This window comes from Stegostoma tigrinum, chromosome 33 (assembly GCF_030684315.1).
Source record: "Stegostoma tigrinum isolate sSteTig4 chromosome 33, sSteTig4.hap1, whole genome shotgun sequence".
In the NCBI taxonomy this organism is placed as follows: Eukaryota; Metazoa; Chordata; class Chondrichthyes; order Orectolobiformes; family Stegostomatidae; genus Stegostoma; species Stegostoma tigrinum.
This window is the reverse complement of record NC_081386.1, coordinates 16528308-16545139: the sequence shown is the minus strand read 5'-3', so window position 1 is coordinate 16545139 and position 16832 is coordinate 16528308. Positions and strand designations below refer to the sequence as shown.

The following is a 16832-nucleotide window of genomic DNA, read 5'->3' as shown; positions in this document are numbered from 1 at the left end:
AGGGGAAGAGCTGGGCTGGTTGTGTGGTGCAGTGGGGGGAGGGAACAAACTGGGCTGGTTTAGGGATGCGGTGGGGGAAGGGGAGATTTTGATATCATCCCACCTCCTTGACCTGTCCGTCTTCCCTGGACTGGCCTAACCCCTCCCAACCTCCCCACCTATACTCTCCTCTCTACCTATCTTCTTTTCTCTCCATCTTCGGTCCACCTCCCCCTCTCTCCCTATTTATTCCTGAACCCTCACCCCATCCCCCTCTCTGATGAAGGGTCTAGGCCCGAAACGTCAGCTTTTGTGCTCCTGAGATGCTGCTGGGCCTGCTGTGTTCATCCAGCCTCATATTTTATTATCTTGCTTGCCGGTGCCATCTTGCATCCCTGAAATTTGATTTCAGACCTCCCTACTCTCAACCTTTTCTATACTTGAACTACCATTCCCTTGGTAGATTCAATAGACAGATTTTGGACAAATTATTTTGGGAACCTCCTTCTTGAAACTTGCAACTTCATAACTTGATTTCTCAGTTCACTGCCTTTATTATCTGGATTTAGTTTTCCCAACTGTATGTTAAGATTTCAAAATTGTGGTTAATTTAAAACTGCGCCTCAACTTAGCATGCCAGCACACTATGCAACTCGGAGAGTATCACTGCCAGGTTTGGCCCAATCTTTAAAAGCAATATGCTGCAGATGGTGGAAATCTGAGATTAAAACAGAAAAGACTAGAAATACTCTGCAAGTCTCACAACATCCATGGAGAGGTGCAGATCTTCTGTCAACCCGAAACAGTAATTTTGGTAGCCTCTCCACAGATGTTCAAACATCTACAGAGTAGTTCCATTATATTTTGTTTAATTTCAAATCATATTCATTTGATATCCATACAAGTCTATCATCAGCTGAAATCTCAGGAAATCAGAACCGAAATTTGGGCTGATCTTTCCCTCCGTCCCCAAGAAGTGCAGCTCAACTGCTACTGTTGCATTTCTTCACTAATTGAGATCAGCAATTTAACACAAAGTTGGAAATGAATTTATTGCCACTGAGACCAACATATTTTCAGATTTTCTGAAACGTTGTTTTGCAAGTAGCAGTTGCCAAATCACTGTCAACTTTAATAATCTAAACTGTCTGAAGGAATCGCGTCTCATTGGTTCAATGCCTGTTTAACATCTGTACAAGTCAGGAGAGTGATGGGAAGACTTTCTACTTGCCTGGATGAACACAATTCCAAAAACACACATGAAGTTTGACATTATCCAGGATAGATCACTCTGTTTAACTGGCATCATAGCTACCATTTTCACCACCAGCATACTGCAGAAACAATAAGTACCAATTACAACATTCACTGCAGCAACTTTCACAGGTTCTTGCAGCACTTATTAAACCACAACATCTACCATCTTGAAGGGCAAAGACAGTAGATGTATAAGACCACCACCAAATGAAGGCTACCATCCAAGCCACATACTATTCAGATTTGCAACATATTACTATTCTTTCATTGTCGCTGAGCCAAAATTCTGTAACCACCTTCCTTACAGCACTGGGGTGTACCTACACAATACAGGCTCCAATAGTTATAAAAGGCAGCTCATCGTCACCTTAATGGGAAACAGGATAAGGGAAACAGGGCTCACCCGTGACACCAACAACATACAAAAAAAAGGCAATTAACAATGCTCAATCCATTCAGGGCTACAGGTATGGCCTGTTAGATACAAAGGGGATCATGGGTATGGGTATGGAGTGGGAAAATGAAGTTGAGGTCGATCAGTCATGATCTTGCTGAACAGAGGAGACGACTTGATGCATCACATTGTCTGCTCTTTCCCCTGTCTTATGGCCTTATCTGAAACACACGGAGCCAGGCTTTCTAAGTGGCGATTGCACACCAACTGCCACTCCAGCTCTCCATTTCACAAAAGAAGGGAACTCCACATTTCTAAGGAAACTCCAAGCACCTTCAAAATGTGGAGCCATATTTTCATTCCAACAGTCCTTTTGTAATAGGGAACTGCTGGGGAAAAACAAATCACACCCACTTTTCACAACAGGCAGCTGCTGCATTCTGAAACTTAAAGGTCCAGACAGTCACTTTGATAGCTGCTGCTAAATGGCACGTGCATGAGGTAAGAGTGTTGTTAGAGTACTGGGAGGGAAAAGAATGCCAAGTACTTAGAAGGCCAAATGGGAGGCAGTGAGATGCCAAGTTGCAAGGTGGCAAGGGGCTCAGCTAAGTAAGGCAGTGTTTAGGGTTGATTGCTGTATGAGAAATATGACCCAGCTGAGGGGAGAGGATGGTGGGTGTTAGGTTCAGTGGAGGAGTTGCGGGAAGTGGTCATCAGTTCCACCTGACTGGTGGGGCAGGTGGGTGTACAGTACAGGTTCCTGCAACAGCTGTGTGTGTGTGTCAGCCCTATTGCTCTGGAGCAGGAGAAAGGCAGTTGGACGCTGGGGAAGGCTAGGGTGCAGAATGGACTAAGGGAGGGTCAGTACTGGGCTTTTTTTGGAGGGGGTGGACAGCCATGTACGGAGTTGGACGAATAACCCCTCAGTCGTTATACTATATGTTTAACGATTCAATCTAGCCTTTTTACTTAATTTCATTGGAATTCTGAATTAAATGAAGACTTTCAGAGAGTTCTGGATGTTCAGAAATTATCCAACACAATATTCAGTTTCGCAGGCAATTCCTTTGGAATCTTTTCCATGGGAATCCCCATGCACAATTCTCAACCATGGTGGAATGACAACTGTCAGGCCTTTAGAAAATCTGAGCCATTAATCTGGGCTGAAAGGACAGGCTTTCCTCTGTAAGGTAAAATTGTATTACAAATCTATTATACCACTGAAAGTTCAGTGATGTATTTTTTCTTTAACCTTAAACAGATACAAATATTACTTATGTAAAATTACAGATTTTAACTCATACATTATCAATTTGGAGTTGAATACAACAATTAGGCAGTATACAGGAAACATGAACATTTAAAAGGTGCCTAAGCAGCCTATTACAGCTGCTATGCTGTAGATTTTACCCTTTAACTTCTCTTGTGAAGCCACTTGCAGTACAAATAGGACTGCTTTTTAGGTTAATTGGCAGGAATCTGAACTTTACAAAAATTACATCAGCTTAACTCAGTTGACACTCATTGAGATTGAGAGTTTGCAGCCAGTCAGCACTGGAGTACACACCAGCACAGGGCTGAGAATGCTGTAATTTTGGATGAAGGCGCATTAGACCAAAGTTTTCTGTTCTGCTAGTCAAAGTGGGCAATAAGAGATCTTGGAATACTATACCGAGAGAAGCAGCAAGCTCAGCTTGGGCAGATCAACTGTCCTCAATCAACTAAATCTATTTTTTAATAAAAGGGCTATTGTTACAGCACACTTGTATTTGCATAAGATACTGCACTTCAAATCTTTTTAGTGCTTCAAAAAGTTTTGAGGGAATTATACAAATACTATAGTACCAAATGAATTAGATATATGAACAAAATTAAACATTGGGCAGAAATTCTGTGAAACTTGGCTTTCATTACTTCACAAGAGTTCGGTCATCAATTCCCTCTAAATGTGAACCATCGCTTTTCTTCTAACCTTAACAACGTAGCAAAATGTGGCTGGTTGACATAAACATAACAGGTGTTCAAACGACTCTTTGTCTCAGAGTAGCAGTCTGTTCTGCAAGGCCAGATAGTTCAATTCATTAGCATACAGCTGACTGTCTGCAGTTTGGGTGGTGAATTGGAGCACTGATGACATTTGTTTACATTTCATGGTTGTTTCAAAAATCTCTTTGAAATAAAAGCATAGTGCCAACAAAATTCAACACCTGTTCTCAAAAAAAACGGAATACACCCACCTCCAAGCTATACGTGACTTATACATATGAGGTGGGGTGACAATGCAAGCAGAATGGAACTCTTACTAAATGGAACATGCTGAAACTTTCAACTATTTCCTTTCCTAATTTCCTGAAGTCAGTTATTCCTTGTTGCATATAAATCCAGGGGCTGCAAAACTAACTGAGTCACCTGGGTAGTTACAAGAAACTTGCTCAAACAATTATACTTTTTAAGTAACTAAATAACTTTGTATCATTTGTTGACAACATTTTAACATCCACAGCTTCTTTACACATTTATTTATTTGCTGCTTAGCTCATTCTTTTAAAAAATCTATGCATTGAATTCTTGCTCACAAGCAAAAGCCTTGCTACTGTATTCAAGTTATCAGTCAGAAGCTGCTCCTTCTAGATTACATCCATTTTAAAACACAATTTTCTCATTTACTGTGGAAAATCGTTCATCTACTATGGCTACCCCAATTACTACCATCACTAAAACAAAAAACATTCATTCACCTCAGAAGGTAGTTAGACAGCCTTAGTGACCTGTCTGGAACCTGCCATGAGGAAGTGTACCAGAGGAATCCAACTGAGTTTCATTAGCCACCTCGGTTTTTAGGGCTCATGTGATGCAATGGTAGTGTCTCAACCTCTAGCTAGAAGGCCTGGGTACAAGTCCCATCTCCTCCAGAGATGCATAATAATAACCCTGAAAAGGTAGATTAGGAAATAATCCACCCCTATTCTATTTTTCCTGAGGAAAAATCTTGCCTTACTGGATTCAGCATCCTCTCCAACAAGCTTTGGAATTTTAATCTCTAACATTACCTAAATAAAATCATCAATGAGGCACATTGTTGAATTTGTAGTTCTGGCATTTTCTCCCCTCCACCTCATCCACAGACCACTTTTACAATCGATTTTCCAGACTTGAGTCCATTTTTGTGTAAAACCCGAACTAATGGCAATTATTTCATATATATTAATTCACTTTTTATTTTTGTGTCAAGATTACATAGTAATTTTGCATACAAGATGTGCATGCTAAAGGTTTCTTGTATTTAACAGGAGCTGGCCTGGAACAGGAAACAATATATTTTGAAAAAGGTTATCATTTCTCTCTCTCTCTCTCTCTCTGTCAAACATTCATACAGAAACCATCGAGCAGCTGCACTAACTAAACCTAATTAACTAAACTAACTGCACAAAAGGTGTACACATTGCATATGCTCAAACTCCTGTAGAAGCACAGAAAAGCATCAAGCTCAGATCTGGATACAATTTAGTGAAAGTTGCTGGCCTCTCCAAATGCACTGAATATATGATCCTTGTCCTTGCCTACAACTTGATTTGTAGCCTGGAATCCATCCATATTTATGCAGTTTCCACCAGACCCACATGCTAGCATATGTCCTCTGCTCTCCTGGGTAACCTCCCTTCCCTCCGCTGCAGTTCTCAGGCGCCTTGTCCAAATACTCTTGCATGCTGTCCTTAAACATCTTTGCATTAGTACCCATTGTTGTCTTATGCTTTCAGTCAATCAATTTCCTTAATTCTTCTCCACTGCTTGAAACTCAAATGTAGTTTAGATTTTTATATAACACTGTACAAATTCAAGAAGCAACCATCATCGCCAGTATAAACTGGATGGAAAACTTGTACAGCTTTCTCAAAACACAGAAAATGCAATTTTGCCACTTTATAATGAAGTTGTTACAATTTGCATTTTAGAATTGCAATTTAGAAGGTTAAACATTTGAGCTCATATTTGCCACAGGAAATTAGACAGAGAAACCAGAATGATGACTAAAATGATTTTCAATAACGTTTTTAAAAAATTGTTCATGGGATGTGGCTGTCAATAAGCATTTATTGTCCATATCAAACTGCCCTGAGAAGATTGTAGTGTGCTGGTTTCTTGAACCATTGCAGTCCACCTGGCAGGTGATGTGGGGGTGTAGCAAAAAGTGTGTATACCCACAATGCTGCCACGCAAGCCACTTCCAAGATTTTGACTTAGTTGGTATGAAGGAATAGCAATACAGTTCCAAGTCAAGATGGTGTGTGGTTTGCAGGAAAGCTTGCAGCCTGTAGTGTTCCATCATGTCTATTGCCCTTGTCCTTCTCAGTGCATACTGCAAACACTTCATACGTTTATCGGGACTTTTTTGGCACAACCAGAAACACTGCTTTTTGTTCATTTTTATATTTTCTGAAAGTTAAAGCTTAACCACTTGCCTGATCTGACTCCTGCATTCCCCCCTACTTCAGCTGTGCTTAGTGGCTGCTTAATGAACAAAATATTTGAGCGAATTAGCAGTGTGAAATTTATATTTCTAGAGATGTCACATCAAAGAAAAAATAGTCAATCAAATTTAAAAGTTAAATATTTCAAATATATATGCAAAAGTTATATTTATAGCAGTATCATGTAAATTATCTGATGACTGGGGGAAAGGAAACTAGTAGCAGAAAATGCTTTGCAGCACAATTAGTCTTCAAGCATACATCAGAAAAGCATGGAACAAAAATGTCCCTTACAGTACGTTGAAGCAAAACTGTAGAATATCTAGAAGCTTACAGTTAAAGAAAAATATGAACTCGTTAAATAAATCCAGTAAAATATAAAAAATTACACACACTGTTGGATTAAGCAGTTTCAGTACCAGCTTGCATTCCTACATTGCTTCTCAAAAAATGCAACTGTCTCAATTGTACTGTGTACGTTATGTGTACCTCTGACAATGTGTAAACTGAAAACAAAACAAAAAAGATCGTCTGTTAAATATTACTGATTTATTAAATTGTTAAGACGTTTTAATTATAGCAATTATTTCAAAGGCATAACATATTTATAAATCAATATTTAACATCCTGCAATTTGCACGTAAAATATTCATATTTTTCTACTCCTTCACACAAGGAAAGAGATTTCTCAGCATGTCCAGACGCCAAAGCACAAAAAGCAGAAGAGGAAATGGAATTTAACTTTGGAAAGGTTGCCATTAAACGTGCTTTTAAGGGTTGAATATTACAGAACAAAATGAAAAAATGCAAAGTAGAATACCGACCTTCCCCAGATATGTTTCACAGGGATTTAACCCTTTTGATGTTTACTGCCATGGCTGCTGAAAGTATAAGTTACTGCTAAATATGGGAAGTAAAACGACTTCAAACTAAAATAAGGTTACATTGCCAACAGGTGAAACTTTAGCAAAATCAGTGCTACTTCACTGGGAGACAGTTGAATCAGAGCCATAGATCGTGAACACAGGGATGATGGGTGAACAGGACTTGAGCGGCCACAGTTCAAATGATTGCAGGTTTGTAAAAATTGAAAGCATTATGTTGCAAAAGTTACATTTATCAGTAATAAAAAAACATTTTCAAAAGATTTCCAAAGGCAGAGACAAAATTACTGAGATGGAAATAAGTGATGTTATGGGTGTGTGCTCAGAAACTCATTTCAGGGTTAAATTTACACCAAAGTCTGGTTCAATTTCAGACAGCTCCTATGGCCAGTAACAGAGCTGGCAGCTAGGGAACATGGGTTTGTTCTGGGGTCCAAAGATTTTATCTTTCCAATATTTAATTGAAGGAAATTTCTGCTCATGCAGTACTGGAATTCTCATTGCATAACCTCACCCCTCCCTGTCTCTGTAATTCCTCCAGCTCCACAGTCCTCCAAGATATACAGTCTGATTCAATTCTGATACTTAAAAAGCTCCAAATTTTAAATATTCCATACTTCTAAATGCCAAGACCTAAAGATCTAGAATTCCCTTCCTAAAATCTCTCTTCCATTTATTCCTCCTTTTGAGTTACTTCTCAAATCCTAGCTCTATTTTCAAGTATCTAGCCATTTTCCCTAATATATAGCTTGATGTGGCTCAGTGTCAAATTTTGCTTTATATGCCTCTCATAAAACACTTTGGAACATCTTATTACTCTAATAATACTACCTTTAGGGTTAGCATTAATCCTAAACTTCGTGAAAAATGAATGTCATAGTGATGGAAAACATCGACACACTATCTCTTCTTTCTGTTGTTAGGCATTAGTTTTTTTTTAAAAAGCTTAAGCAATGTGAAAAGATAGTATGACTCTTAAAGAGAGCAAAGATTTCACATGATGATTGTGTGGAGTTAGACAATTTTACTTGACCGGTAAGAATGCCTAAACAGATTTCAGCATTAGTCATTTGCTATAAGAAAAATTAGCAGCAATCCACTACTGATTGCTATCTGTAGACGCAACCTGTACTGAAAGTGAGATGCAAACATCAGCTGAAACAGGAGGCAGGGAAAGGTGGAGTGTGGGAAGACAGGGGCATGCAAGAGTGAGGTAAAGTTGCTGTAGGAAGGGTGAGACAGCATGCAGCCAATAAGGCCATGGAGAAGGAGGATGTTCACCAAAAAGGAAGGGAAGGAAGACAGTATGAGGCAAAATTCTTTCTTCTGTGGTGAAAGGTTCCAAAAGGATCCAGCAAAGGTCACTGACAACGAAAGACACTGGCAATATAGTCAGATGATATAAATAGATCAACAGCAAATGGGGTGGTGCCTGTCATATCTTTACTATGACATAAATCACATCCTTCCTTATTGAAATCGATGTCTATGCTACAGTATGGGGGTGATTGTTTTGAGGCAACTATTAGGACAGTACCTAGAGCTGCTTTTTCATGTGTTTCTGAAGCAGAAATGAAGTACAATTTGCACAACATCCAGGCCTGTTTTACTGTATGAAACACATCAGGCATGTTGAATAAATATGTTAACATGTGGCTGTATTTTTTTTCTGCTCAACAATAGCTTTGGAAACTCCACATTGGCAGCGAAACTTAAAATCATGGAGTATATCTGCTTCATCGCTTTTCCATGAAATTTTCTCTTATATATCAATGGATCCCAGATTTTGTAGACAAGATGGATTTGATTAATTGATTCTATCTGGGGTCTAATCTGTAAATTGTTTGCCTCAATGGACATTTCCACTACAGCTGTTCTCAAATCCTTTTCACTAAAAAGCTTAATTTCACAAACACAAATTAAACCTTGCATTCCATCAGCTCTGGTCCCTCTTCATGCACTGTTGGTGAATTCACTTTTTCAAGTAATTTTCCAAGGTTCTGCAATACAGATCATCTTGCCTGGTTTACCCATTTGCTCTATAAAAATTGATAGACAACATTTGTGCCAGTAGATACACATCTGGAAAAAAATGTAAGCATAAACTAAAAATTCTCTGTGAAAAAGCCTGTTTTCTCAATTCTGACTGGATTTCACAAGGCATTAACCTCAAAAATTTTGGGGAAGGGACAGAAGGTATTTATACCTCAATAGAAAACAAGTTGCAGGTGCAGTTTCAACACTGTTACTCTTGCCATCAAGACGAGAACCTTGCAGGGTTAACATTTTTCCACTAAAAGCAACTAAGGAACATGGTTTTCTCCAACAACTTTAGTTTAACTGTGCTCGGGTACAGATTCGCTATGGAGTGTAAACAGTAAACAGATTTTTGAAACTACAGCAGCACTATTTAGAACAGAGCCTAATTATCAGAACTAGAAGTCCAATTTAACAATCCACTCAAAATTTTACTTCTAAGTAAACTTGACTGTCCAAAAGCCTAAATCCCAAAGTACATCTCAAACCTTAAACAATTTCCAGCAGCTATAGTAGACAATGTGGTTTTAAAAAGGTAATATCCAGAGCTGCAGTTAATGCTGACAATGGAAAAGGAACAGTAAAGAGATTGTAAATAAAAATACCCTACGTACCTGTCATTAAAGTTTTAGATTAAAATGCTTTGTAAAGTTCTTTATGGCAGATAGAATGTCATCTGACACTTGCATCTAGTGTTACTGTACTGTTACTGGCTGAACAAAGCTGCTTCCACGTCATAAGGGCTGTTGAGACAGGAGTAGTCAATAAAACATATAAAAATGGAAGGATCACTGGTTAGTACATTTGAAATATATATTAATTATATAACCTAAAATGTAGTTTGATCATTTTGAAACTCTTACTACAGTGAATGGATATTACCTTTTCAAGTACTCAACATTGCAATGATAAACATGAATTAATTCTTTTAATCTAGCATCACTTGAAAAACTTTAGTGGAATTCTGCTTACATTTCAGGTGAGCCATCTTTCATAGCGCCAAACTTAAACTAAGAAACAGCATCTAATAAAATATCATTAGAATTCATGACAATGAACACATTGACAATTGTAGTTATCCAGAGAAACAAAGACAGAATCAAAGTGGACTGACTCAAATGCCATAATCGAAATCCAACAGCAATGTATAAAGTTAACATAATTATTGCAAGAAGAACAAAACCTTCACCTGCACTGACACCTCATTAAATAGCACAGCACTTCAAAAAAAGCTGAAGTATCAAAAAACAAGAGAAATAAGTAACCACTTCTCAAGGAAGAATTTCTTGGCAATTATACACAAATTATCTCTCTGTAAATCTGACAATCAGCAATCACCCAAAGTTAAATGCACACTCCATGCATAAAAGTAAAACATGGATTTTTTTGCTAAATAAGTAACATTTTGCAGAAGTAAACAATTGGAAGGCTCAAATGACTTAAAAACTCAACTTCCATTTGGTTTATGTTCTTTCAAGTATATTAATATCTAAAAAGGTTTACTTCATTTTAGGTTTAGCTTAATTTTGATAAAGATGGGGACGAAGATTTCGCTGAAAGCATAGACAAAACTACAACTCATTCATATAGGCTTTTCTTTAGATTCAGAGTTTATCATACTGCATTTAGGAATTGCACCAAATTAACTATATTCAAGTTTAATGAATATCTCTATGTTAACACTTCTTACACGGCTCTTGGCAAAAAATAAGTTTGGCTGAACAAGCAATGTGAACTACAACTAAATGGTTTTTCAACTTAAAAACCGTAACATGGCATTTTACAGATGCAGAAAGCATATTTCGTACAAGTGTAGACAATATTCCTTGGACAGATCCCAAACCTTCAATGAAAACTTTACTATAAACCAGGTTTTTACAGTGTTGAAGACAGTGGAAAACCAGAGACACGACAGCTGAACAATTCAGATTGGTGCTGGTAATATCTTTTCTTCCTTGAGCTAGGATATGTTGAATGGAACCAAATCATTTATTTGTGTTCAATGCATGAAAACGTACTTTACAGAAAAGCGATGCTTCTAAGCAAGTTACAGATACAGCATGACTGCCAGATATACTCAGCATAGCATGCACTTGTGGGAGTTCCAGATGTTTTTTGAGCAGCAACATGGATATTGAAAACTAATCATGCAGGTATGTGCTGTTTAGACATTTTAATTCACAGCAGTGACGTGCTCTGAGCACATCCACATCTGCTGTAAAGGGCAAACATTTCAATTTGCCAGACCGTTCCACATCATATTTGCAAATACAGCACAATAAAACAGTGTAAGACAAATATTCCAGTTATCTATTATCTCTCAAAAGAAAAGCTGAATCTGGAATAACATATGAACATACAGCCAGTCACCATATCTGTAGCAACAATGCAGCCAATGTTCTAAGCTCACTACCTCACACTCTGAAGAAGAAAATGTTTTTTAAACCTAAAATCAATTAGTACATTTGAAGATAACATAATGAGAAATTTACATGTAATGGAATACCTTTATATGCAACAGTAGTGTGTTAAACAAAACTATCAGCTCAATGTACAATTTGTAGCCAAGGTTAATAATAATTCTTTAGCCTTCATATTCTGCACTATTAAGGTTTTATTTACTTTACTTATTTTACAAGCTTCAGCGAGCAAACTAATTTTCTTCCCTAGAAAAAATTCATGCCGAATTCTGGTTTGAACGCTGTGCAATACTCAAATAAAAATCTTGAATTGGACATTCAGGAAATTTTTTCCATGAAGACTGACAGCAATTTCTCTCTTTGTAATACAGAAACAACAAAAAAATTTACCATTGATGTTTGTCGACTAGATGTTACAAGTGCAGATGTTCCATAGTTTGAATTCATTCCTCCAATTTGCCCATTTTGTGATGGCCCCAGTAAACTGTGTATGTCACCATGGCCACCAGACATACTTGTTGAAGGCCCAACGGCATGATTCCGGAGAACGTGGATGGCATCATCCAAACGGTCTAGACGGTCCTCCATTCGTGTTTGCTGTTAAGAAACAACATTCTAAATGAAAACATTTGCTTTGGCAACACTTCTGATGAGGTAAACTCACAGCTGGTCGGTTAATGTATTAAAACATGTCATGTACAAGAAAGGAAAGAAATGGCAACAAAAACAAACGGTCTCAACAGCAGCGACAGGCATCTGGAATATGTTTCAAATTATAAACTGGATATCTGGAGAAAAGGAACTTTAAAAAAAGGATACATTAAAAAGGAACATTATGGGCAGAGCAATCTGAAAGTATGCAATTTTCTCAGGACAAGAAAGAATCATTAAGATAATTATTTCAGTTATTTGACATTTTTTTTGTTGGACTTATAATTTCACTAAGCATGGCATCATAGTGATTATATTGGTGGACGAGTAATCACGAAGCCTGGAATAACGATCTGAAGTACAGTTCAAATCCAACCACGGCAGCTGGGAAATTTAAAGTCATTTAATTAAATCAACCTGGAATGAAAAGCTGGTGTCCACGAAACCCGCCGGATTCTTGTTGAAAATCCTGGTTCACTAATGCCTTTCAGTTTGGACTAAACGCAACTTTAGACCTACAACAATGTGGCTAACTTTAACCTCCTGATGATCTAGCAACCTATGCAGTTGTGCCACACCTCTACCAAAAAGAAAACAGGCAGCATAAAATCAGAGCGACTACCTCACATCAAGTAGGGTCAAGATTCAAACAGGACAAAAACATATTCAGACCAAATAATCCAACAAAAACCCCTCCTCAAATATTTTGGCTCTGTGCCACAAATGGAAAATCTGACCTGAAGACAAGTCAAGCAGTAATCTGATGTAGTCATATCCACAAAATCTGATATTTCAGCCCACGTTCCAGATTCCTCCATCACCATTCCTGCCACAACAGCAAAACAGGCCAACCAAATTAGGTGGCACAGTGTTTTACATTTAGAAGGAAGTGGTCCTTGGAATTCTGAACATTGATTACCCGTCACCTTCTCTCTGCTGGTGAATTCGTATTCCTCCATTGTCAACACATTTTGACAAAAGGAAAAGCACAGAATATCTTCTGGATGGGGGTCTTTGATGTTGGCGCACCAATTTAAGACAGAAGTGAGAAGGATTTCTTCTTTTAGAAGGTTGAGAGTTATTGGAAATTTTTGCCAGACAGCTATACAGGCAGTGTCCTTGTGAATATTTAAAGCTGAGATTCATCTTGATCAACAGGGGATCAAGGGTCTTGGGGAATTTCCAGAAAGTGGATATGAGGAATGTCAGATTAGCCATGAACCTACTGAATAGCAGAGCAGGTTCAAGGAGGGGCCCAACAGCCTACTCCTGTTCCTAATGGTCTTAAAATCTATCCATCCCAAAGTCAGTGAGTAGTAACATTACAGACTAAACTGGCTAAATTCTGAAGTACCAAGCTGACAGAATGGGCCTGTGAAGACAGCAAGAACACCAACATAAGGAGAAAAACATACATGACCTATTCCTCATCAATCTTCCTGTCAAAGATCAGTGATCCTCACATTGGCATAGTTTCAATTTCATCCTGAGAGAACCCTCTGCCATGCAATTGTGAAATGGGACAGATTCAGAACAGATCTAATTGCTCAGATCTGGGCACCTGATGGAATGCATTAGGCTATCAGCAGCAACAGAATAAAGAATAAGCATGTCAGGAGCAACAACACAAATAAACCACAAATACTTATTGAATGTGATAGCAACCTGGCAAAGCTACAACACAGCGTTACGTGCAAGCTAATGAGCAGATGTGTCAAAGCTGAACAATATCACAGTCAAGAGATCAGATTAACCTCCATTCCTTGCGATGCCAGACTCGAACAATGGTAGACAATTAATTGACAAAAGCGAGGTGGTGGCTTCATGAGCATCCGTAAACTCAAATGACAGTGGGGCCCAGCATGTGAGGGTAAATGAGAAGTTTGAAGTATTTACAATAATTTTTAAGCCTATGTATTAGATTTGTCTCCTCCTGAGGTCCTTGCTATCACAAAAATAAATCCTTCACCAATTATGGAGTCACAGTGTCATACAGCACTGAAATAGACCCTTTGTCCAATTTTCCGAGCAAGTTTCCAAAACTAAACTAGTCCTATTTGCTTGTGTTTGGCCCGCATCCCTCTAAACCTTTTATCACTTCACATAATATCAAGAAACTCATGAAGGTACCGGAAAAATCAATGCACCCTGACAACATTCTAACTGCAGAACTGGAGACCTGTTATCCAAAATGAGTCACAGCTCTAGCCAAGCTGTAACAAGTTAGCTACAATACTGCATTTATCCAATGAACTGCAAAACTGCCCAGGAAGTCCTGTCCATAAAAAGTAGGACGAATCAAGCCGGCCAATTTTCACCCCACAGGTCTACTTTCAATCATTTGCAAAACTGGAAGGGGAGGTCAACAAGTAGCTTCACGCTCATTTTGAGTTCCGCCAGTAACCCCAGCTCTAACTCTCTATACATTCATTGTCCAAACAAGAAAGATGAATATCAGAGGTACAATGACACTAACTGTGCTCGATAGTAAGGCAGCACTGAACTGAGTAATAAACTGAGATGTCATAGTAAAATTGAAATCTGTTGTAAGGAGGAGTAAGCCATAAAGGAGGTCTCACTTCTGGCAAAAGTCATACTTAAGTCCAAGGCTGTGGTTGCTTGAAGACAACCATTTCAGTCCAGCACTTCAATTTAGGACTCCCTCAAGGCAATATTCTAGGCCCAGCCTCCTCCAGCTGCTTCATCAATAGTTTATTCTTCTTCACAGGTTCAGACGTGGGGCTTTTCAGAATGTGCAATACCTCAAATAGTGAAGTAGTGTTTGCTTACAAGCAGTAAGACATGGACAACATTCAGGTTCAGCTAGCTGGCAAGTATATTTACGACCCACAAGCGTCAAGTAACAACCACTTTCAAAACGGAATAATCTAAATCCCTGACATTCAGTAACTTCATTAAATCCACTCTACCAACATCCTAACAGTCAGCATGAATCTTAGACACAGATATTGTGGTGACAAAAGCAAGTCGGAGTATTTTGTGGCAAATGACTCACATCCTGACTACTGAAAGTTTTATCTACATCTACAGCTACAAGTAAAGAGTTTCATGGAATGGCCCTCAATTGTTTAAAGGAACAGTTTCAAGAAACTCCATTAATAGATTTTAGATTTCGGGGAAAGGGTAGGAAAGTGGACATGAGCAATGTCTGATCAGTCATAATGCTATTGAATGGTGGAACAGGCTCAAGGGGCTGAAAGGCCTACTTCTGTTCATGTTTCTTAAGCTCTTATCAGTGACAAAACGGCCACTTGACTGGCACTTCAACTGCCACTTTAAACGTTCACTCCATCCACCACAAGAATATTAGCATATGTCGATCTATATTGTACAGGGCAGGAATGTGGCAGTACCTCCCAAACCAGTAACCTCTTCCACTTCGAAGGTCAAAGGTAGCATGTACAGGAAAACCACCTTCAAGTTCCACTGCCAAGTCACACACCAATCTGTCCTAAAACATATAACCATTCCTCTGTTGTCACTGGGCCAAAAAGCTGGAATTCCCTACAAATCAGCAATGTGTGAGAACGTTCACCACACTGACTTCAGCTATTCAAGAAGGTGACTAACTGTCATCTTCTGAAGGGAAATGAGGGATGGGCAATTGATGCAAGCTTTGGCAGCAACGCACGCACCCAGTGACTTAATGTAAAAAAAACTAAAATGATAAAAACAGAGAGTATGGATTTCAGCAAGAATAAATACACTCCTCGGTACATGTTGTAATTCATGCAGATGGTCTACAGGTCTACAGCAGTAAACCATGAATGGAAATGCAGTGTCGAAAGAGAAGTAGTACCTCACAGACATCCTTTAAGAAAGACATTGCATCTTGCAAATGCTCATGAAGCTGCTGTTCAACCCGGTTTTTCTGGTAAAGCCAAGACACAACAAGAAGCAAAAAGCATTAATATAAACAAATCAAAAGCTAAGCAAATCCAACAAGCTACGTGAATTCATATTAAAATGACATAATTGTATTTAGAGAATGGAAGAGAAATTTACTCAGCAATAACTGCTAAAAACAAAGAAAACTGATGGATAAAATCTTCATTGCTCCATTCTTGTAAAGATTATTTTCTGATTCTATACCTCCCTCTGCTGAAAAGGTAAGGAAGCAATTTTGTCTCACACCTTTACAAATGCTTCTTTATAACTGGCACTCTGGAACTAAATAACTAGCCTACAGATTTTCCTGCTCCCATGTAGAAAAGTTCTGATTATATCCAATGCCCTAGCAGAAAGTTTCCACCAGCAATTGTGTTTATCAGCCCATCTATTCATACCCAATCTTCCAAATATCAAACTGTGAACATAAATATTATTTTCTGACACCTACAAAGATGGTCAACTAGGTACAAAATGCCTTTCAGATGTTTGTATCACACACCATCACTGAGTAGAAAGTGTATAGAGAAAAAAAACAAATCAGCACAAATTCCCCAAATCAAGATCAGGCTTGGTAGGAACTGTGAATAAGAAAGAAGTTGAATGGTGAAACAGTCTTAATATTTCAGGTTGATGACCTTCTGTCAAAATAGCTCTGATGAAAAGTTAGTGATCTGAAACACGAAATTGTTTCTTCATGGCTGCTGCTGAACTTGCTGAGTTTTTCCCAATCATTATTTCTGCTGTTTTTCTCAGTACCTGTAGAATGGTTTCTTTTAGCATTCTCTTTTTTTTAGACCTACGGATGTTGACAGAAGGTCATCCAGCCCAA

The 16832-nt window shown here is 38.4% G+C and overlaps 1 protein-coding gene and 1 long non-coding RNA gene across 11 annotated transcripts in view; one reads left to right on the top strand and one right to left on the bottom strand.

The window, feature by feature from the left end:
- Positions 1 to 16832, bottom strand: part of tcf12 (transcription factor 12) — a 283602-nt gene that overhangs the window by 33013 nt on the left and 233757 nt on the right. For 6 of the 8 annotated variants that reach the window (XM_048562540.2, XM_048562541.2, XM_048562538.2 and 3 more), the window contains 2 exons: positions 15912 to 15983; positions 11831 to 12037 (listed from right to left, as the gene is read on the bottom strand). In XM_048562540.2, the coding sequence (XP_048418497.2) occupies positions 11831 to 12037; positions 15912 to 15983 (279 nt within the window). The remainder of the gene's footprint in view (positions 1 to 11830; positions 12038 to 15911; positions 15984 to 16832) is intronic. The other 2 variants (XM_048562545.2, XM_048562548.2) reach the window with 1 other exon arrangement.
- The window catches only part of LOC125467118 (uncharacterized), an 84113-nt gene that overhangs the window by 46308 nt on the left and 20973 nt on the right, over positions 1 to 16832 (top strand). For all 3 annotated transcript variants that reach the window (XR_007250577.2, XR_007250575.2, XR_007250576.2), the window contains exon 2: positions 7055 to 7175. This is a non-coding gene — a long non-coding RNA (uncharacterized LOC125467118). The remainder of the gene's footprint in view (positions 1 to 7054; positions 7176 to 16832) is intronic.